The 22,141-nt window shown below is 46.0% G+C and overlaps 1 protein-coding gene across 1 annotated transcript in view; it reads left to right on the top strand.

Moving 5' to 3' along the window:
• Nucleotides 1–4,325: 4,325 nt before the first annotated feature.
• LOC100557714 (probable cation-transporting ATPase 13A5) overlaps nucleotides 4,326–22,141 on the top strand; it is a 40,995-nt gene continuing 23,179 nt past the window's right edge. The window contains exons 1-14 of the mRNA XM_062976996.1: nucleotides 4,326–4,391; nucleotides 5,338–5,511; nucleotides 5,775–5,915; nucleotides 7,522–7,592; nucleotides 7,698–7,778; nucleotides 8,492–8,561; nucleotides 9,725–9,859; nucleotides 10,737–10,809; nucleotides 11,177–11,308; nucleotides 12,745–12,915; nucleotides 13,990–14,147; nucleotides 16,454–16,642; nucleotides 17,379–17,440; nucleotides 20,467–20,614. Of these exons, the coding sequence (XP_062833066.1) occupies nucleotides 4,326–4,391; nucleotides 5,338–5,511; nucleotides 5,775–5,915; nucleotides 7,522–7,592; nucleotides 7,698–7,778; nucleotides 8,492–8,561; nucleotides 9,725–9,859; nucleotides 10,737–10,809; nucleotides 11,177–11,308; nucleotides 12,745–12,915; nucleotides 13,990–14,147; nucleotides 16,454–16,642; nucleotides 17,379–17,440; nucleotides 20,467–20,614 (1,671 nt within the window). The remainder of the gene's footprint in view (nucleotides 4,392–5,337; nucleotides 5,512–5,774; nucleotides 5,916–7,521; nucleotides 7,593–7,697; nucleotides 7,779–8,491; nucleotides 8,562–9,724; nucleotides 9,860–10,736; nucleotides 10,810–11,176; nucleotides 11,309–12,744; nucleotides 12,916–13,989; nucleotides 14,148–16,453; nucleotides 16,643–17,378; nucleotides 17,441–20,466; nucleotides 20,615–22,141) is intronic.

Here is a 22,141-nt window from a genome sequence, read left to right as displayed (position 1 = left end):
GTGAGAACAGACAACATTCCAAAAGCAATTCATAACAAAGGCTCAGGTGAGACACGGTGCGTTGGGTCTGGCAGAGCAGCGGCTTCTCTTTCATACTTTGATATGTTTCTACACGTCATACTTTGGAGGTCCGATGCCTTCCTGTGAGGCTGAGAGAGTGTGACTCTTGCCCACGGCCCCAGTGGGTTTCCATGGCTGAGTGAGTCATGTCTTTGAAGATACCCCTCCCTGGAGAACATGATTGTGAAGAAGGCCCTTCCTTGGGAGGAGGCTCAATGGCAGCACATGGATCTCTTTCTGGGGCCAAAACAAAACAGAACTTGTGGCACTGATTCATTTCAAAAGGCACTTTGTTTTAAATTGTTGCTGTTTCTCAAATGGTCTTAACTGTTGCTGTGTTTGTTATGTTTGTACCTGGTTTAAATTACATTTCGATCCCAAAGTGTTTTCCCTTGTTATTATTGAAAACTGCCCTGAGATCTCAAGATAAGGGGCAGGAGAGAAGATTTTAATACAGACAACACTAAATATTTTGAGTAAACACAAGATATCTTCTCCCCCTGGAATTGGTGCATCTTCAATTGCATTTGTACTGCAGAATTAGAGCAGGCTAGCACCACATTAATTTCTGTGTCTCAATGCTTTGGAATCATGGGTTTTGTAGTTTAGTGCCTTTCTCTGTCAGAAAGCTCTGGGACCACAACAAACTACAACTCCCAGGATTCCATGGCAGTCAAAGAGGTGTCTTTTTTACCTCTGTTTGGGAGGTGTTAACTGGCACTGGGTTGCTTGCTGTCCAGAATTCCCCAGTTTCTGAGTGGTATTCCTTATTTCCTGTCTTGATTTTGGTGATTTTTAATATTGGTAATCAGATTGTGTTAATGTTCATGGTTTCCCCCTTTCTGTTGAAATTTCCCACATGCTTCTTGTGGATTTCAGTGGCTTCTCTGTGTCGTCTGACATGGTGGTTGTTGGAGTGGTCCAGCATTTCTGTGTTCTCAGATAATATTCTGTGTCCAGGCTGGTTCCTCAGGCTGACTCCTCTGGTTGGGTAGTCTGCAGTGCCTTTCGTGTTCCTTGATCCGTGCCTGGGCAATGGGGCTGCCTTTGGGGGTCCCTCTGTAGACTTGTCCATAGCTGCATGACATACGGTAGACTCCCACAGAGGTGAGAGGATCCCTCTTGTCTTTTGCTGAATGTAGCATTGGTTGGAGTTTCTTAGTGGTCCCTATGGAGCCTTGTTCACACTCTGAAGATGCCACGAGCCACAGATGCATGTGAAACGAAAGACGTCAATTTTTGGACTGGACTTGTTATCTTAATCAGAGTCATGGCAATCCTAGACTTGGAAGAGACCCCAGGGGACATCCAGTGCAACACCACTTAGGCCCTCCCAACAGATGGCCATCCAGCCTCTGCTCTTTTGTTGGCACATTGTAGCCATGAGCTTCCTCCCTACACATCTGCCCACCAATCTAGCAACGATTCCAGTTTCATCATAGAATGGGCTACAACCCATCATCCAGTATGTGAAGAGAGCATGGGTTAAAAACCTGGCAGGGCCTTTGATCCTGAGATTTGGCATGTGGTTGCCTTTCATTGTGGCCAGTCCTTGGAACGGGAACAAAGGCTTACCTTGCAAGCCTGATAGCAGAGGCCAGGCGTTTTTGAGGCTGTCTCGTTGTGTGGGTGAAAACGAGTTAATTAAAGGAAATGCGCATTAGCAGGAGAGGCCAGGAGATGCTGAGCATTCCAGCAGGCACTGCGCGTTCTCATTCTGACAATGGACACGCCAGTCTCCATCCCACATTCACTTTTACGTGTTTTGATAAATGCTGATCCAAACCAAGCTGAAATGAAATGATGCATCCTGGTGCCACTGCTGTGGTCTTATGCCTTCAGTTTGGAGATGCCAGATGGAGAGGAGGCATCGTTTTGGAGAAGGGTGGACCAGAGCTTAGCCTCAGGCATTTCATTCAGAACGAATTCCAGGAAGGGAAAATGAAAGCGGATATATCCACTCCTTTTTCACGCTAAGTGCCATAATTGCAGGAAGAACAGGCTGCCTTTGTGGCTTTGGAAATCCGGTCAATGCAAGAAATGGTCCAGGGCAAGATGGATATCTTGTTGACTGGCATCAAACACTTGGGCTGGTTCCACGCTAATGAATGCAGCTTGGCACTACTTTTATTTAGGATGTATGTACACTGTAGTTCGACACCACTGTAATTCTCATTCCTCAATGCTATGGACCCGTGGGAATTTAGTTTAGTGAGGCGCTAGCCCTCTTTGGCAGAGGAGAAGGCTAAAGCCATTGTGAAGCTTCATTTCCCAAGATTTCTGGGCACTGAGTCATGGCAGACAAAGTGGTGTTAAACTCGATTCATTCTACAGAGTTAGTGAAATTAGAAGAACAAGTCTTGCAAATCAAGGATCCAGTTTTATTTAGGGAAAGAAATGCCTTCCTGCTTCTCATCCTGGCAGACCAGAAGTGGAAGAGAATGGGATCGCTAGGCTTTTGTGTCCTAATACAGTTTGCAAATGTTGCCAAGTCACAACTGCAATTTTGTGAAGACAACACTGTTGCACCCCAGTGAGGGTCCACCTTGCTCTCAACACACACCACTGAGACAAACTTGGTATAAACAGTTTATTGATAAAAAGGTAGCAAAAAGTAAGGCAAAAAAGCAATAAGAAATGCAATAATCCAAATAGAATCCAATGTCCCAGAAAACAACAGGGAAATTTAGATGACAAGGCTTAAAGCAGGAGCATGATCTTCAAAGCAAAAGTACATGATACAAACAGGAATATGAGGGCAAGAATACTTTCCCAAAATGCATAGGCAAAACCTGAACCAGGACTTAAGGTTTGAAAACAGGAACAAGGCAGGAGATCTTGCTCTGAAAGCAAAGTTGTTTGATCTGAAATGTGTCCCCACATTTCCCCTTATTTACCCATTCTTACAAGACATGGAGGCATTCCTTTGACCTTGGGTTCCCAGCCTTTTGGCAGCAATCCTTAGCGAACGTCCAGGGAGTTTGGTTCTCAGAAGCAGCCTTGCCTCTCTGTCTAATTGGATTTCCTCATTATCACTTTCAGAACCACCTGGATGTTGTTGACTTTCCCTGCCCTCCTCCCATTCTGAGAGCTGTGAAAGGTCACTCTGATTGACAGCTGTCCGCCTCTGTTATCTCATCTTGGCCTGCTAGCTCATCTTGGCTGCCTGCCTGTGGCCTTCTCAGAGTCTCTTGCTGCTCAGACTGTCTAACATTTTTAGTTTCAGACTGTGAAAACCCAAATTCCCTTCATCATCAGACTGAACCACAACAAACACATTCAATAGAAGTCCAAATTTCTAGACATTGGTTTTCCAGGCAAACTCTAACTCACTTTTTCATGGCTTTATGGATTGCTTTCCTTTCCAGGGACATCACTCTCTCTTTTCCTCAATTGCCCCATTTGTTGGCTAGGTTGTTTTCCATCCATATATCTTGCCTGACAACCCATGTAGGTTTCAGGGCATTATTCAACTGGAGAGGCGAGCTATTATTTCAAATTGACATCCAAATGATGGGCTAGGGGAAAATAGAGAGCCAGGAAGATAGTTCCATCTTGTCTCCTGTGTCATAGTAACATGCTATGCTAATATATATATAATATGCCTCACTGCCAACAGAACCTCTGAGGACGCTTGTCACAGATGCGGGTGAAACATTAGGAGAGAATGCTGCTGGTACATGGCCACACAGCCTGAAAAACTTATAGCAAGCACAGGCATATTAATCCTTCCCTATGGTATCCAAAGCTAGCTGCATGCACACACACACACACACACACACACACACACACACACACACACACACACACCTATAGAACTGATCTTGTTTGTAACTTGGGGAACTGCCTGTAGTAACAGCGTAGTTGGAAGAGAGCCCAAGGGCCACACAAATCCTTCCAGGTAGGGATATGCAATCCAAGCTCTTCCTTCTTCCTGCAGCTTTTCTGGACTTGGGTACCTTGACCGGAGCTTGATGGACAGCTTTCTAGAGATGAATGACGCAGGAAGCTCTGATGCGGAGTGGAAAACAGGAGAAACACAAAGAGGGGACTTGCGTAAGTTGAAATCACCCTGAGGTTCACTCATTGGAACTGGTTTTCTCAGCTTTCAGAACTTTAGATTTCTTTTAAAGCGCAGGGCGGGTCCTGCGAGAGCCTTAAAGGCACCTGTCAGCATCATGAGGTGAGCTTATTCATGCCCTGACTTCAGGTCCGTTGCAGCAGCGGAGAGAAATTCCTGGATTGAGTGACAGCTGTCAATCCGGATGGGAGGAAAGCTTTCCTTGGATGGCCACCATGCCCTGCTTGGCAAAGGGACCGAGGACGAGATGGTGAGAGGGAACACCAACATGGTCCATTTGGACATGCTCCCATTTTACTGGGATCCCTTTATTCCTTGCAGTGGGTGATTAAGGGGTGCTTAAGGTCCCTTCACAACAAGGCAGAATAAATGGAGGTGAGAAAAGAAGTACAGATCACCAAGGACCTTGCAAGGGAGGAACACAAGCAGCCTGAGCCATGTGGGAGGCATATGATCCAACAGCTCAATGTCCAGGGAGGGCAAAGGGAAACAGGAATCCAATGCCCTTCTGGTTTGATGGCTGGGAATATATGGGCATCGGTGTTTTCCAACCACTGAGGAAATATTTGGCTTAGGGAAATGTGCTGCCTAGGAGTCTTCTTCTCTGGAGGTTTTCAGCAAGGCTAAATGGCCGTCTGTCAGGATGGTGTGTTCCTACATGACAGAAGGGGAAAGGACTAGATGGCCCCTGGGGGTCCCTTCCAATGTCATGATGGATTAGGAATCGGCAAGTTTCCCCTGTAATACGCAGTAAGAGTACCTAAAGCTTTGGAGAGCTTCTGTTCAACCATTTCAAAGCTCCCTGCCTGGGCAGTGATGGCATGATTGTCAGCATAGATGGAACTTGATTGGCTAAAAGGACTGTAACTTACTATAGCTGGGCCCGGGCTGTGGCGCAGGCTGGATAGCAACCAGTTGCAACCAGCTGCAATGAATCACTCTGACCAGGAGGTCATGAGTTCGAGGCCTGCTCGGAGCCTGCATTTGTCTTGTCTTTGTTCTATGTTAAAGGCATTGAATGTTTGCCTATATGTGTAATGTGATCCGCCCTGAGTCCCCTTCGGGGTGAGAAAGAAGGGCGGAATATAAATGCTGTAAATAATAATAATAATAATAATAATAATAATAATAATAATAATAATAATAATAATAAAAATGATTCTATGAATATATGTACATTGATTTCTCCCCCTTAGGAAATATTTGGCTACAGGACCCAGTTCTTCCGGAAGGCCCTTTGCATTGCTGGATACCTCTTCTCCTGCGGAGCCCTTCTGCTCGTCTTCTACTGGAAGCCGGAGTGGGACGTCTGGGCCAACTGTGTTCCTTGCAACCTGGAAGAGGCCGATACCGTATTACTACGGGCAACAGTGAGTTCTTTGGGATCTGCCACTATGATCTACTCGTATCCATGGATGTTATAGCTCAGGTGAAATGGGTTCTGCTCCATGTTTGTGTCCACCTCCATGAGGAGGGTTCTCATCCATTGTGGGCCTTGGCAACGTGCCTCTTTCCCTTGGAGGTTGCATCCACGGTCCCGGCTCTATCATTCTTGCTCTAGCAAGAGGATGATGTTCTCTGAAAGCTTCTATACAAAATAATCCACCCCATCTCTCTGCCTTTCTCCCTTGAGGATGAGTTCCAGAGATACAAGAGGAAGAAGGTGATCTCCCTCAGCTTGCAGCATCTCCTGGACAGTGAGAAACCAGACCTGCTCTTCAGTGAAGACCGGGATTCTGTTATCTACAGAGCCATCACCAGGCCTGGACTGAAAGTAAGTGTTCCTTGGAAACAAGGGAGGGAAGGGGTAGAGAAAGTTAAATTTCTGTTCCATCCCATCCTGGGGAGGAGGGAGTGGGTTGTAGCGAGGGGTACAGCATATTCCAAGCATCAATGTTTTATAGACCTTCAGAATTATGCAGACAAAGTGCACATGATCAACATCTTATGCAAACATAGCAATCCTTATATGACCAGCGCAGAATATAACCAGATCTTGTTTGTTGTTTAAGGGGATGTTCTCTGGGTCTAGTCTAGCACTTGATGGAGCCCCAACTTTTGGTTGTTGGCACATGATGTGGCAGTGACAGCATTTCTAACACTGTGCCAATGACAGAGCTCAGCAGCCAATGCAGACCATGAGGAGATGCCAGATATGGTCAGGATGCTGTTCTGTCACGCGCTGGGCCTGTAGCTATTGTCTTTGTATAGGACGTATACTTTATGCCCAGCGGGAAGCCAGGGCGCCTCAAAGAGAGGTTCTTGAGGATTTTCCTGAAAAGGATAGTTTTTTGAATCTTTAATGAGATAACAAAGTCTTTATTATTGAACAAATAATAAATCTTCAAGGAGTGAAATAACACTTCAAGGTTTCCTTAATAAACTGTTGGTCTTTTTAGTCTTGTCCCCAGGGGACAGACAATTGGCTTTGGATAACTGTGCTTTCTCTATAAGAAGAAAAACCCTTTATAACCTCTCCCAGGCTGTCTATTATATGGGCCTAGCTGATGTGGGACCCACTACCGATTCAAAATGCGTCTGGGTATCGAGTGGACCTACCAACCAAGGCTTGCAGATGTTTCAGCTGGGGTTCCATGGATCTGTGGTGCTGTTCCCTCTCCGAGGTTTCTTTGGAAACTTTAGGGCTGTTTCCCTCAGGAGCTGTGAGGCTGAGAGGCTGTGTGCTCTTAGCCAGAACCTTTGGGACCTTTCCCCTGGAATTTCTGTTTCTGATTCCTCGGATGTTCTATATCCCCAGATGTTCCTGAGATATGAAGCTTTTCTATGAGATGAGCTGGTCTACGTCCTTTAGCTTAGCTTCCTTAAGTGAGACTAACTTAAAAATGGCTCCTTCCCTCCCAGAGCCCTGAACAAGGGGCGGAACCAAACTTAATGATGATGGACAGGCGGCCTGCCCTATGACTGCAAACATTAGCAGAAAGAAAATAAAGTTAGAGCTTCTGGTACAGCCGTACCAGCACAATGTTCAGACTCACTAAAACAGACCAGCATGCATCAGAATTGCTAATTCTTATTTCATGGCAGGTTTGCACAACCTGTGGCCCTCCATATATTTTGGACTTTGTGAACTAGAATTCCTGTCCATTGGACAAGCTGGCTAACGCTTCTGGAAGTAGTAGTCTCAAAGACCTGAAGGTTGTGCACCATATTTTATGGCAGCAGTGGAGGCTGTGGCTTTCCTGAGGCTGCACATGACCAAGGGATTCGAAAGCACCCACTGAGCCCAGTGACGATTCAGACAACTCCCCACAATGCTTCCTGCTCTATTCACAAACACCCTTTCACTTTACCTTCATTTAAATGATGGCTAGGAGGCCTGGCTGCTCCTCACTCCTTTGCTATCTGTGTTGCTCTCGCAGGTGAGGTTCATCCAGGTGCAAAAAATCCGCTACGCCTGGGATGTTCCCGGAAAAGCCTTTGTCAGAGTTGGGTGAGTTTGGGGAGAAATTAGGAGTCCCTGCACTGAAATAAACAGAAGGGCCTGCGTCTGAAATATTATTTCACTTCTCTATGTTTTTTTCTCCCCTTTTCCCAGGTCACTTGAGGACAGCAACACGTGCTATGAGATACACCGGAAATTTGGAGATGGACTGACCAAGAGACAGCGAGATCTCAGGTAATGTCCACAGTAAAGTCTGGCTGACCAGTTGGCCCAAAGGTTAATGAGGTTTTCCCTGTTGCATTCCTTCTTAAACCTCCTCTTCTGGAAGTGGCTCTGCTGATGTGCTTTCCAGTACTTCTTGTTGTTGTTGTTGTTGTTGTTGTTGTTGTTGTTGTTGTTGTTGTTGTTGTTGTTATGGTGGTGGTGGTGGTGGTCGTTTTGTTGGCTTCAACTCATTTCCAATTCAAGAAGAAACCTTTTATGGGGTTTTCTTGGGAAGACTTTTTCAGAGCAGGTCTGCCAAATTAGAAATGACATTGACTTGGAAAATATGTTCTCAAGGATTGGGTACTGAATATTGTAGTCCAGGCATGGCCCAGCTTGGGCCCTCCAGGTGTTTTGGACTTCAACTCCCACATTTCCTTACAGCCTCAGGCCCCTTCCTTTTCCTCCTCAGCAGCTTAAGTCTGAGGCTGTTAGGAATTATGGGAGTTGAAGTCCAAAACACTGAAGTTTGCCATGCTTGTTGTAGCCCAAAGCCTTTGTCAAATCAGAGCAAGGGAAGAAGGAATTGCCCTTATTCTGAAATGGCTTTGTGACGTGGCAAAATCAGAATAGCTTCCTTTCAAGTGAAGCCTTTGCTTGTTGTGAGGAATCCCGAGGTCCGTTCCTGACCTGCTTTTTTGAAAGGTGCAATGCATTGTCTCCTGTCTTTCTCTCTTTCTTAGGAAGTTGGTGTGTGGACCCAACGCCATCGAAATAGAAATCCGTCCCATCTGGAAACTGCTATTCAAAGAGGTAACTGAGGAATGCCGCTCTAGTCTCCATGAATTGCCAAAAGGTTCCGCCCACTCTGTGCAATAATGTTTTTACTGAGGGTCATGTTTAAACTTATTGTTTTTTTTCTAATTTGGAATTTTTATTATAATGAGTGTTATTGTCATTGTATACTTTTGATATTAGTGAAGTAGTTTGTGGCATTGAATGTTTGCTGTTTAGATGTATGTTAACCGCCCCGAGTCCCTGTGGGGAGAGAGGGCGGTCTAGAAATAAAGTTTTATATTATTATTATTATTATTGTTATTATTATTATTATTTCCAGACTGCAAAGGGGTCACACTGGCAAAATGGTGTCTGGTAGTGTCATAGCCAGATTAATATTGAATTTTGTGCTCCGGCAGTACAATTTTGGGGGCTTCTAGGTCACTGTTCCCTGACCTAGAGCTCTCCTAGAGTGATGGAAAAACATAGTTAAAGCTGGTGAGAAGTTGGATTGTGTCCTTAAAGCAGGACAGGAGGAAGGCAAGACATGGCTATAATGTGAATTTATTGGTCTGTGTTTAATTGTCTGATCGTCTTTGTTGGGTTTTTCTTTTGGTTTATGTTATTTTGTATTTTAAACGGCATTGATTGTTTGCCTCTCTATATGTTGTAAGCCTCTCTGAGTCCCCTCTGGGGAAATAGGGCGGGATAGGAATAAAGTCTTATTCACTCACTCATTCATCTACAATCTCAGGACCCCAAAGATATTTTCTTTAAATATAAATGGACCAAATTCACCAAATAAGAGGAGAAAAGTTTTTCATTATTTGCGATTCCTGGAAACATTACTGTATGTTGTAAGCTGCCCTGAGTCCCCACTGAGAAGATAGGCCAGGATAGAAATAAAGTCTCATTCATTCATTCATTAAAGAGAGAAGTTGTTCCTTGTCACCAACTGGTCAAAAAGGTGTACATGGATAAGAAGGGAGTACTGTAATGTAGAATTATAATGGAATAAAACTATATGTTTGTCTATATATATCTATATCTATCTCAGCTACTACTGAAGACACACCTGCATGCACAACTCATGACTCAATATTTGTGTCTCTCCTTGGTCCATGGAGGCAGACTGTGGACCCCCCCAAGTACCCAGGTGCCCCTTACTGATGCCATGGGCTCTGCTTTCTCTTTGTCAGATCCTGAACCCCTTCTACGTCTTCCAAGCCTTCACCCTGACGCTCTGGCTCTCCCAGGGGTACTATGAGTTTGCCACTGCCCTCATCATCCTGTCCATCATCTCCATCGGGCTCACTGTCTATGACCTTCGGCAGGTACAACGGCTACTCCGTTTACATTGCTACCTTCAAACCCTTAGAAATTGGCTAGTCCTCCATCATCTTTGCACAAAGCTCAGTTCTGCACAGATTCCCCTCCCTTTGTGTCTGAAAATAGCAGTCACTGAAAACACCTACTTGGATCCAGGGAGGCAAGGGAGATTCTCAGGTTTCCTCATTTTCCATGAGAATGTCAGTGCTTTGAGCCCCAATGGGGCATCTTGCAGGGGAATGGACTGGATGGCCTGTAAGGTCTCTTCCAACTCTATGATTCTATCTTTGCTGGGAAGTAAAGCAGTTGGCTTCCTAAGAGGGTCATAAGGAATGCCTTAATGCACAGTAGTGCCGTAAGACTCAAAGGGGCATTTCCCTGCCTTCTGGAAGTGAATGAAAAAGCCAAGGATTGAGGATTTGTTGGTCTTTTCAGATCCTTCTTGGTTCCCTAATACTCTCTTCTATACCTGGCATTTGGAGAGCTAAGGGCCTTTGCACAAGGAAGCACTAAACCATAGGTTCCCAAACTTATTTGGCTTACCGCCCCATTCCAAAAAAAGTATTACTCAGCGCCCTGGAAATTAATTTTTAAAATTTTTTAATAGCAATTAAACAGAAAGATATATGTATCTGTGGCCATCACCGCTCCCCTGGATTGCTGTAGTGCCCACCAGGGGGCGGTAACGCCAACTTTGGGAATCACTGCACTAAACCAAGAAGGGGAGCCTGTGGGTGGGCAGACCTTAGCAGCAGAAGGTTTGCTCTGCTGAGTGGGGACCTGATTTGGAGGTTCCCTTGCCCACCTGCTTGGAAAACCCACCAGGATGAGCATTCTGGCTCCTGCTCAGGAGCTTCACCCATTCCCTTTCCCTCCTCCCAGCAATCTGTCAAACTGCACAACCTGGTCGAGGAGCACAACAAGGTCCGTGTGACCGCCTGGACCAAACATGAAGGTAGGTGTGGAACCACCTTCCCCAGCTCTGCCTTCTCCTCCTGCCCCTTTCTGCTACTCTGAAAGCAGTCATGTCAACTCAAACTCTGCAGAAGCCAATGGAGAGGTTTTTTGGAGGTCCTTCTCTGCTCCTGACTCCTTCTGGGAGCAGGTCAAGACCAGATTTGCCAGAAGCAGAGCCTGATGCCTCAGAATCATAAGAAGACAGCTCGGGTTAGGTCACAACTTTTAGATGCACCAGTGTGTTCCTTTCTTGGAGTGGCCAAGGCACACACAGAGGTCTAAGGGCAATGGTGGAATGAAGATCGCTGAGAGACTTCCATGAAGCCTTTCCCAACAAGCTGTTCCTGGATTGTGTCTTTCCACAGGTGGGCACCAGTCGGAGTCCTGCCACTTGGTCCCGGGAGACGTCCTCCTCTTGGAAGGGCAGAAGCTCTCCCTGCCCTGCGATGCCATCCTCCTGGACGGAAGCTGCGTGGTCAATGAAGGCATGCTCACAGGTGTGCAATCTCAGTCCATGAGCTTCCTCGTGCTCTCCTCTCGCGCCTCTTTCCAAACAGATGCTGCTTCTGGCATCAGGGTTCTTTGGGCCACTCTTTTGAGGAGCTCTTCCTGGGATGCCTTCCTTCCTGGGCTTCAATGCAGAAGACGATGGTAGAGGGAAGGCTGAAGAGAAGGAAGGAGTGAGGCTTCAGCGCAAGGTGCTATTGCAGAGTGGCCCTCCTTCAAAAACAGAATTTTACTGAGGACCATTGTCTTCCTTTAGTCCCCGGTCTGTACTTTCCAAAATCCTATTCTGTCTTGTTGAATCCTCCCCTTTGCCCCAAAACAATTTCCCCAAAAGGGAGAAGTGATATTTTATTGGCAGCAACAGAATGAGCTCTCTATCTGGAAACATCCATAGCAAGACACAAGCCCTTCCATATCTAAGAACACATACTCTTAGGGATCCATCTCACCCTGGATATTTTCTTTTTGAATTCTTAACATCTGGGAGATGGTATAGGGTGATAAAAACAAGTACAAATAAGCTGAGAGATATCTTTTATCCTAGAGCTGTGACTGTATTGAATCCCATGTAGCATTAGGGGCTGTGTAAATGTGGAAGGATGGTGTTTTGTTTTTCTAATTCTACATATACAAGGTTATGTAGGTTACGTTTTGGATTTTAAAAAGGACAAAGTATAGGAGAAATCATTACCATATGCGGCTGAAAGACACATCCCAATACTACAATCTCATATAATCCCCATTGAAATCTAGGCACGTCTCATATAGATAAATGAGTTTGAAAAAGGTCTGCCCCAGTAAATTTGCCGCCTCTGTCCTCCGTTTCCAACAATGGGGGCATGGCTGGCAGTGCAGCGTTTTGGTTACGCTGCAGGAAGGGAGAAGGGGGAAGAGCTGAGGACACAAGCGAGGAATTTACTGGAGCAGTACTTTTCAAACTCATTTATCTATATGAGACATGCCTAGATTTCAATGGGGATTACATGAGATTGTAGTATTGGAATGTGTCTTTCAGCTGCATATGGTAAATGATTTCTCCTATACTTTGTCCTTTTTAAAATCCAAAACGTAACCTACTTTTTGGATAGCCCTCGTATATTGCATATTGGGCATGGCATTTAATTTTGTTGTACAAGGTACAATGACAATAAAGTTATTCCATTTGATTATATTCTAATCTATTCTACATACAGGAATGTTTTCCTCCTGCATGGCCTTCCCTCTGTCTCCTTCCCTTTCTGCTTGTCTCCATTTTGGCATTTCCCTGGGCAGGAACCTGTCCTGTTCTACCCTGCAGAGCCCTGAGCTTTGAAATGCTACCATGCTATGACACAATGGTGCCATGATGGCATGACACATGCTGTGCTGGTTGGATTGCCTCCTCCCAGGTGGACTGACCTGAGGGGGATGTGGGCTTCCTTTGCAGGTGAGAGTGTCCCGGTGACCAAGACCCCTTTGCCCCAAGCGGACAACGTCCAGCCCTGGAAGAAGCACAGCCTGGAGGACCACCGGCGCCACGTCCTCTTCTGCGGCACAGAGGTCATCCAGACCAGGCCCAGTGGCAAAGGGCCGGCCAGAGCCGTCGTGTTGCAGACAGGTGAGGGGCTTCTCTTCACCATTTGAAGAAAATGTGGGCCATTATGTCTAACCAGGCAGGGTCATGGAGTAGGTCCTGTTAGCGAGCTGCCTAAATCATTGTACACAAGGAGGCTCTTTTCTCTCTTGAAACTGCAAAGTATCTCTTTGTTGGGGCTCGTTGTCAATTAATTAGCCCCAAAACCTTGGGGGCTTCTTATCCAATCAAACTCTGGAAGCCAAGGAGATCATTCAACAAGTTTAATTGATCAAGTCACCTTGCTGGGTGGAGAGTGCCACATTGCATTGATGTGCAGTTCAGTTTTATAGCCTACACTTTTGAGCATGCGCCAAGTTCAGTGTTCTTTGTTGTGTCTTGTCTGCTTCCTCAACAGCTTGCATTCCCCTCCTCTCCCTGCTTCCTGCTGAGCTCTCTCTGTTTCGGTTGGTATCTTCCCCTCAAGGCCTTCTCTTCCTCATCCTTGCAGGACATCAAGCCCTTCGAACTTTCTCTTCCTTTTTTTGTTCTCTCATTCCCTGCCACTCCACAGCACATACAAGACTTTGTCTGAACTTTGTTTTGGCTGGTAATTCTATTTTCCCTGCTTCCCACTTCGGAAGGCATTTTCCTTTGTCGATCATGGTATGCAACTTCTCGTCAAGGGAAGCCTGCCTTCCGCTCATAAATTGGTGGGAGAAGGTTTGTGTTCTTTGCTAGATTCTCCATGGCTGTCAGTTTGCAAAGAGCTTCCAGGAAAGGAATAAATACTTGTAGACAATGGGCACTACTGTCTTGCTGCTGATGTGGTTTCCAAGAGAAAGGCCTGGAATAAGCAGCTCTATTGTTTTTAGTCCACAGTCAGATGTTGCTTGAAACACCATAAACAGCAGCCTTTTGAATTTGGAATATTTCACCAGTCCTGTGTTGGGGCTCAAAAATGGAAAGTCCAATTTTTCTGGCTCTGGTTTTGGAAATCCCAGTCTAGTTGGAGAGATCTACTCCTGTCCACACTGTCCTGTCTTTCTCCCCAAAGAGACCCACTTCTGCCCTTGATCCCCTGAAAGGTGACATGATCCATTGATGGTTCTCCCACAGGTTTCAACACAGCCAAAGGGGACCTGGTGCGGTCCATCCTCTACCCGAAGCCCCTCAACTTCAGGATCTACAAAGAGGCCTTCCTCTTCATTGTTGGCCTGATCTTTGTTGCCATTGTGGGGCTGATTTATGGTGCTTGTGTTTATGCAGAGAACAAGGTGGGTTTCAGCACTAGAGTGGTAACCATGTCACAAGTCTGTCTGTGGGAGGGATCCAGATTGACTCTTCTGGAATTCAGTTTCAGGCTCTGAAGAAGTCAGGGACTTGGTGTTCTTTTTTGTTGTTTCTTCCCTGAAGCAAAGTCTGGCTGTGCGGGTTGTTATTGTCCTTATCCTCACTGGAGAAACAGCTTGAAATCGTTGTTGACCCTATAAGGGAGCCCTTGGTTTAACTGTGTCAGCCTCTCAACAGACTATTGAAAACAGTGAGAATTCTCATCATAGAAAGCCTTGTTTGTTACTGGCTGAGACTTTCAAAGTACACAACAAGGAAGGGAAGGAGAATAAAGGAGCATGGATGTGGAGTTTGACCAATTCCAGTTTCATAATGTTATGGACAGTAGTATTGTGCATTCGTGTGGAATTGCTGTTCGTTTTGTGTAGTCTCACTTTCGTATTCGTATCCCGCTAATGTTAATGGGGTGCCTACATGACATGAATTTTCATCTGGCTAATGAAAAACACGAAAATTTTCATGCCATTGGTTGCAATGAGAGGGCTTCCAAGACTCACCTTACCCCCCCCCCCCCCCCCCCGGTTCAGTTTTTGGGCTAGAGGGGTGAAAATTGCCAAAGACGGAGGCCAATTTCGACCCCTTTTAGCCCACCAACTTTTAAAACTTTTGGGTCTTCCCCAGAGCACTATTGTGATTCACAGTCTTTCCATTCAAGTGAGGAAAAGTATCCTTCTCCATCTCTGATCTATTCTTTATTCCCCCCACCGCCCAAATCTCATATTTTCCCTTGGTGTGTAAGGCCGGGCTGATGTAGAAGCAAGAGGTGGGAAAGGAGAAAAAGGAAAACCAGGGCTTTCCTTAACACCCATTTGGCACACATCAGATGTAATGCAGACTTTCCTGTCCTTTTCCATGCTCAAGATTCCTAGAGTAGCTTTCTCCATTTGGCCAGCATACATCAGTGTAACACCCCTAAGCAGCGTGAACACTGGAAACCAACACGGAGGCCAATAAACAATCTAATATCTTTATTAAAGCAATAAAAGTTCTAAACAAAAATAAGCAGAGTATATAGTCCAGCAGTTGACCTTTCAGAAAAGATCAAAATTAGTCCAATAAGATGAAGTTATATGTCCAGTATTAGAGTCCAAAGTCTATAATTCAAATAACTGAAACACACTCAAACTCTTTGGAAGTTTGAGTGGGGAAAGAGCAAGGTTTCACAGAGAGATTCTTGAAGTAAGTCCAGAACAAGGATTCAAGGCTAGTCAAGGCATATCGTGGTGGATCTGAAACGCAGTCCAAACTTGGCAAGGAGTGGAAAGCCACTCCCAGTTTTACTCGGGAGTAAGCGCACCGGAGGGCCGCTTGGAAGCTCAGGAACAAGAGATGATGTTCTTCTATGAATAGTCACGTTGACACCGCGATAGGGAAAGCTCAGTGCAGAACTTTTATGGAAGTTCAAGAGCTCCCCCCAAACAGGTGTTTGACTCCCCAAATCTTCCCAGAGAACAGAGCTGTTTCAACATTGTACCAGATGCCTGCCTCCTCGAAACTTCCCAAGGGAAACGGTTTAGTCACAATCGTCTCTCTCCGCTAATCTCGCACTTCGTCTGAGAAACTGCTTTTGGGAGCGATGTGTTTTGAGGAAAGCCTTCCTATCAAACACCAAGTTCTCTGGGGAAACAGGCTCTGTTTCAAGGGCGTCCCTAATTTGCTCTGGCACGGAAATGTCAGCAGGAGACATCTGGAAGAGAACAGAATCTTGCTGAGAGGGAAAAAAACCCAAATCCTCTTCAGGTTGATCTATGATGGCTGTGGGTTCATGGGCCAAAGGTCCCTGAGATATCACAATCAGATGTAATGCAGGATTTCCTTTCCTTTTCCAGGCTCAAGAGTAGCTAGTACACAATGGGAATGTAGCCCTTTGTCAGCACGAAAGGAAAACGAAAGCAAGCACGGTGACAGCGGCTTTCATTGCCGTGTCGTCTATCGTTTCGTACGAAAATATCGCCATTCGTTTTGTGTAGACGAACGGTGAAAAAGAAATGATAGCACAAAGGAAACAAATGAAATATTTTCACTCACATCTCTAATGGACAGTCAATCCGAACTTGGAAGACCATGCTTTCCTTTTGAAAGGGATGGTGTCCCAAACGGCTTCCCATTCCAGCAGAAAGTTCCCATGTTCCCCCTCTCACCCCACAAAGAAAAAGAAGAGGAGGAACTGAGCCATGGCAGGTAAAGTGCTATCATATTGCATTGTTTTTACACTGCATGTCCTTCCCAGAGACCCGTGAGAGAGACGGCGGTGATGGCCTTGCTTCTGCTCAGCGCAGTGGTTACTCCGGCCCTCCCGGCCGCCTTGACCACCGGCATCGTCTATGCCCAGAAGAGGCTGAAGAAGAGGAAGATCTTCTGCATCAGTCCTCAAAGGATCAACATCTGTGGGCAGATCAACCTGGTCTGCTTTGACAAGGTGCACCAGAGGGAAGTGAACAAGACTGGCCAGGAGAGGAAGGCTTGGCTTCAAAAGATTAGAAGGGAAGAGGGTTATCAGTTGAGCTCTTACCTGGGAAGACAATGCTTTCTCCATTGCTGCCTCCTCATCTTATCTGCCATAAAAGGATGACAATAAGGGCCTTCCCCATAGGGGATGGGGTACTTAGTTGGCATATAGGAAAAATCCTGAATGGTCAAAGGAATTACATAACTGGTGAGAATCAGGACCCCTTTTTAGCACTGTGAGGTATCGACCATCTTCTAGTAGTTGTTAGCTGCCTTCAAGTTGACTTTAACTTATGGATGAGAGACCTCCAAGTCACTGTATCCTCAAGGAGCTCTTCTCAGATCTTGGAGACTTTGAGCAACTATTGGAACTCCTTGGTTGAGTCCATCACCTGGAACATAATCCTCCTCTTTTCCTCCCTCTCCTTTAGCAAGCATTATCGCCATTTCTCGAGGCTTTCCCATGATATGGCCAAATGCTCAGCATCCTGGCTTCTGCTTGCTCTGAGGAAAGACAACTCCAGGCCCCACCAATATTTCCTCCCTTTCCTCCAAATGCTTGCTCTCTTTTAAGTCACCTGCCCTCCTTCTCCAATCTTCTCAATGGCACTCCCCCTGCCCAAGTTGTCTTTGCCATTAAGAAGTCCATCCCTGAGTTCAGGCCCAGGCCCTTCTGACTCCATTATCTGCCTCTCTTCTGATTCCAGACTGGCACCTTGACAGAGGATGGGCTGAATCTCTTTGGCGTCGTCCCTTGCCAGGACGCAAGGTAAGATGTTGTGTGAGAGTCCAAACAGGACTGCACTTATGCTGCATATCCCTGTGGATTCTGCCTTCAAGTGTGGAGCAGCCTTGATCTCCTCTGGACCTACCAGAGATAGGGTTCAAGAGAGATCAGGATGCTTGAGGGTGTGGAATGGGTGAGCATTGAGGGCATGAATGGAGAGGAGAGGCATCCTACAATAGACTCAGAGACACAGATGCCCCCAATTTCCTAGTGTCATTGACAGCCAAAGGGCCAGGAGAAGACCAGCCAATGAGACCAAATCATGGTCACAAGGAGGCCATGCAGACAAAAGCCCCCTCCATAATGCCAGCTTTGATGGTGACAACACATCCATTTTGCCATTTCTTGAAATATTCTTCAATCTTGTCTTAGTTCATAGAATCATAGAATCCTAGAGACCTCATGGGCCATCCAGTCCAATCCCATTCTGCCAAGAAGCAGGAAAGTCGCATTCAAAGCACCCCCGACAGATGGCCATCCAGGTTCATTGTTGGATTTTGTGATTTTGCTTCCTCAATCTTGTTGTGACGCTGGCTCTTATTTTGGAGAGCGTTCATCCCTTTGCGTGCAAATCAATCCTGATCCTGGCTCTCTTTTCTGGCTGTTGCTTAAGTGTGAAAAGGAGACCTTCAAACAGGGCCTGGAGGGGCCTCTTCCTGGAGCGAAGCTTTAGCTGTTCCTTCCTTCATGGCTGAAGCGGGTTGGACTAGATGGCCCTTGGGGTCCCCTCCAACAAACTATGGTTTGGAGAAAGGGGGTTTTCTGTTATCTGTGAGACTAGCTGACTCCTTAGATTTGAAATCAGACAAGAGCTACCAAGAATTCAGAAGGCAAAGGTTGAAGGAGTCAGATTTGCCCCTTGAACCAAAAATAGATGAAATGGAGACCGGCCAACAATTTTGGACAAGAAACTCTTGTTTGCCCAGATTTGTGAGAACAGATTAAGAAGCTGTGGCTGTTAATTGCTGGAAGGCAGATTTCTTTAATCCTTAGGAGAGACTGCTGTGCTGTCTAAGCAAAAACAAAACCCCAGAGGTACAGCTGTGGGCACAGGAGGCCAAGGGAGGCCTTTGGGTTGGTCTCCTTCCAGGAAGCCTGAGGAGAAGGGACCCAGTTGGGAAGGTTCCTTGGAGAATCAGAAAGGATTGGGGCCACAATTCTCCATGGGTCGTTGATGGCTCTGAAAAGATCTTTCTTTGGTGCCAAAAGTCCTTTCTGGCCTCATCCAGTTCCGCCCAGAAAGAAATGAGCTGCATGAAACACCATTGGCAAAGGAGGCAGCACTTGTGCCATGTTGCCAAAGGCACGAGCCAACAGAGTGATGCGGCAGCTAAAAAAACTCAATGTGATTCTAGGGTGCTTCACGTGGAGCATAGTATCTGAAGATTGAGGAAAAACATAGTCCTCCTCTCTTCTCCTGCTTTGGCCACCTGCAATAATAGAACTGTGTGCAGTTCTGGGCAAAGCAATTCCATACGGAGATGGACAAGATGGAAGGGCCACCAAAATGGCCAAAGATTTGGAAGCCATGAATCCCTCTGAGGAATGGCTGAAGGAGTTGGGGATGTTTTGCTTGGAGAAGAGAAGGTTGAGAGAAGGGCACTTGAGAGCCTCGTTCAAATGTTTGAAAGGAGGCCACACTGAGAAGGCGGCACGCTTGTGTTTGTTGTGCAGTTCTCCAGGACACAATGGATGGGAACTCATCATCATCATCATCATCATCATTTAATTACTTATTAATCGCCCTCCATCCACGATGCTCTAGGCGATTTACAAGATAAAATTGTAAAGGATAAAAATACATACATACAAATATTGATAAAATTAACATATTATTACAATATTATTTTATTACAATATTTATATCCCGCCCTTCTCACCCAACAGGGGACTCAGGGCGGCTTACAATAAAACAGACATATAAAAACAGTACAATACACTATAAATCAGTTAAAAAATTAACTTACATATAACATTCATAAAATGCATTTATAAAATATAGGTAGGCGTGTACAAGTTTAAAAGACTGGGTCTGTCAATTGAGTTCCAGTATACATAATAGTAATTAATGCTGCTGATTCTTATTCGAAAGCCTGGCCCCACAACCAAGTTTTTACCTTCCTACGGAAGGATAGGAGGGAGGGAGCCTGCCTGACTTCAATGGGGAGGGCGTTCCATAGGTGGGGAGCCACTACTGAAAAGGCCCTGTCTCTTGTCCCCGCCAGCCGCACCTGTGAGGCTGACGGGACCGCGAGCAGGGCCTCATCCGACGATCTTAAGCTTCGAGGTTTGGATAGATAAGCTGGATAGATTAAAAGCTCTAGTAAAGAGCCATGTCTTGAGTGCTAGGGTGAAAGGCCCCAACTCACGCATGGCTCTCATATGGGGCGGCAAGGCATTCCATAAGGCAGGGGCAGAAACAGAAAAAGCTCTGCGCCTGGTCCTTTCCACGTGCACTTCTCTAGGACCCGGTACATAGAGTAAGTCTCGTTGGGATGGTCGTTGCGACCTCCGACGATGGGAGAAGGAGGGACGGTCCCTAAGGTACGATGGGCCCTGGCCGTAAAGAGTTTTAAAGGTCAGAACTAGCATCTTATATAAACCACGGGAATCAGTTGGAAGCCAATGCAGATGCTGCAGCACTGGTGTTATGTGGCAGGACATAACTGCAGAAAAAGGGATTCCATCAGAGCAGTGTGATGGTGGAATATGCTGTTTCCTAGCTTCTCTGGAGGCTTTTAAGCAGAGGCTTGGCTGGCCATCTGTCAGGAGGGCTTGTGGTCAGACTGGATGGCCCTTTGGGGTCTCCTTCAGTTCTATGAGTCTATGATTCCCTTGGAGAAGCTTTAATTCTGTACAGAGCACAAGCTCAAAGCATCTTGACTTCCTTGAGCTAAAGACAGTATCTACTGCTGCCTTTCCTCAGGGAAGGGACCTGGTGCTGACTACTGTTGTGTTGTCTCTCAGCTTTGTGTTTATCTCACTTGTATTTCTCTCTTCCCGCTCAGCTTCCTCCCCTTGCACAGCTTCTCCTCGGGCCCTCTGCCCTGGGGACCCCTGTGCCAAGCCATGGCCACCTGCCACTCGCTCCTCTTCCTGGAGGGGAGGATTCAGGGGGACCCCATGGACCTCAAGATGTTTGAAGGCACCGGATGGGTGAGCCTCCTTTTATATCCCTCTCCTTTCCTTTCTCCCCTCTGGTGACTCTCTTCTATCTGTCTCTCCATAAAGGGACCTCTGCTGTTATCTGGAGATGGCTATCTTCCTCAGAGGCCTTTCATGCCGGCATTTTTCAGAAGCCATGCAAAAAAACACTGCTTGCTAAGGCACCTCAAGTAAAGGTTTATATCCAGCTGACAGTTTTAAGACCATGCTTACAGGGTGCATCTACCCTGTAGAATTAACATGGGTTGAGACCACTTTTAACTGCCATGGCTCACAGGAGTAGTCGTTTTGAAAGATCTTGGGTCATCTCTGCCAAAGAGTGCCAGTGCCATACCAAATTACAAATTCCACAATTCCATAGGAAGGAGCCATGGCACTTAAAGTGATGTCAAACTACTATAATTCTGCTATGTGGATGGCATTTATGTCTCCATGCAGTTATTTATGAATCAGGTTAGGGTGCATTTGCATTGTAGAATACATGCTATTAGTGTCAGGGTGGGGTTTTAAAACATCAGCTCCATAGCACCCTGATTTATTGGTGATCCATTGACTCTCACCAATTCATCCTCGGTCAGACTGATTGCCTGTCCGGAGAAGCAGTACCGACAAATGAACGCAGAGGTTCTTAGACTTTATTCCATATGTACAAGATATTTACAAGTTGCAAAGTCCATCACTCATAGCAGACATGCCTCTCTCCTTGCCGTCAGCGGCAGAAAGACGAACATCCTGTCAGACCGGAAGTCACGACCTATTGGCTCTTGCAGGCTATCACTTAAACTGGCCTGCCGTTAACACTTAAGTGCCTGGAACAATGTCCGGTATACACAGTTGCAAACCTCCAACAGTAAAAACACTTGATTCATCATTTCACCCTTACACCCAAAATATTCCAACAATTAGTTGTACCCCACTTCAACATCATTGGTTCAATTCAATGGAATCCCGGAGTTTGTAGTTTGGTGAGGCACCAGCCCTCTTTCACAGAGAAAGCTAAAGATTAGGCCCGGGCTGTGGCGCAGGCTGGAGAGCAAGCCAGCTGCAATTAACTGCAATGAATCACTCTGACCAGGAGGTCATGAGTTCGAGGCCCGCTCGGAGCCTATGTTTGTTTGTCTTTGTTCTATGTTAAAAGGCATTGAATGTTTGCCTATATGTGTAATGTGATCCACCCTGAGTCCCCTTCGGGGTGAGAAAGAAGGGCGGAATATAAATGCTGTAAATAAATAAATAAATAGATCTTGCAAGGCTAGAATTCTCAAGAATGCATAGCACTAAGCCCTGGCAGTTAAAGTGACTTCAAATTGCTCAGTGGAGATGCACCCTTGGTGAGCATGGTTGATGCAAGAGTGAGTGAAATCACAAATGATGGCCGCATCCATCTTCTGTGACCAGGTCTCTGCCTCCCTGCTCAAAGACATCAAGGCCAAGGATGCGACCCTTCCCTTCTGAAGCCAAGGTTCTCCACCCAGGTCTGTTGGGATCTGCTCCTTCTGTATTATCTTCACATATAAT

The sequence above is a fragment of the Anolis carolinensis genome, chromosome 3 (assembly GCF_035594765.1).
Source record: "Anolis carolinensis isolate JA03-04 chromosome 3, rAnoCar3.1.pri, whole genome shotgun sequence".
Classification (NCBI taxonomy): domain Eukaryota; kingdom Metazoa; phylum Chordata; class Lepidosauria; order Squamata; family Dactyloidae; genus Anolis; species Anolis carolinensis.
The sequence above is the reverse complement of the archived record's forward strand: the minus strand, read 5'-3'. Positions and strand labels throughout refer to the sequence as shown.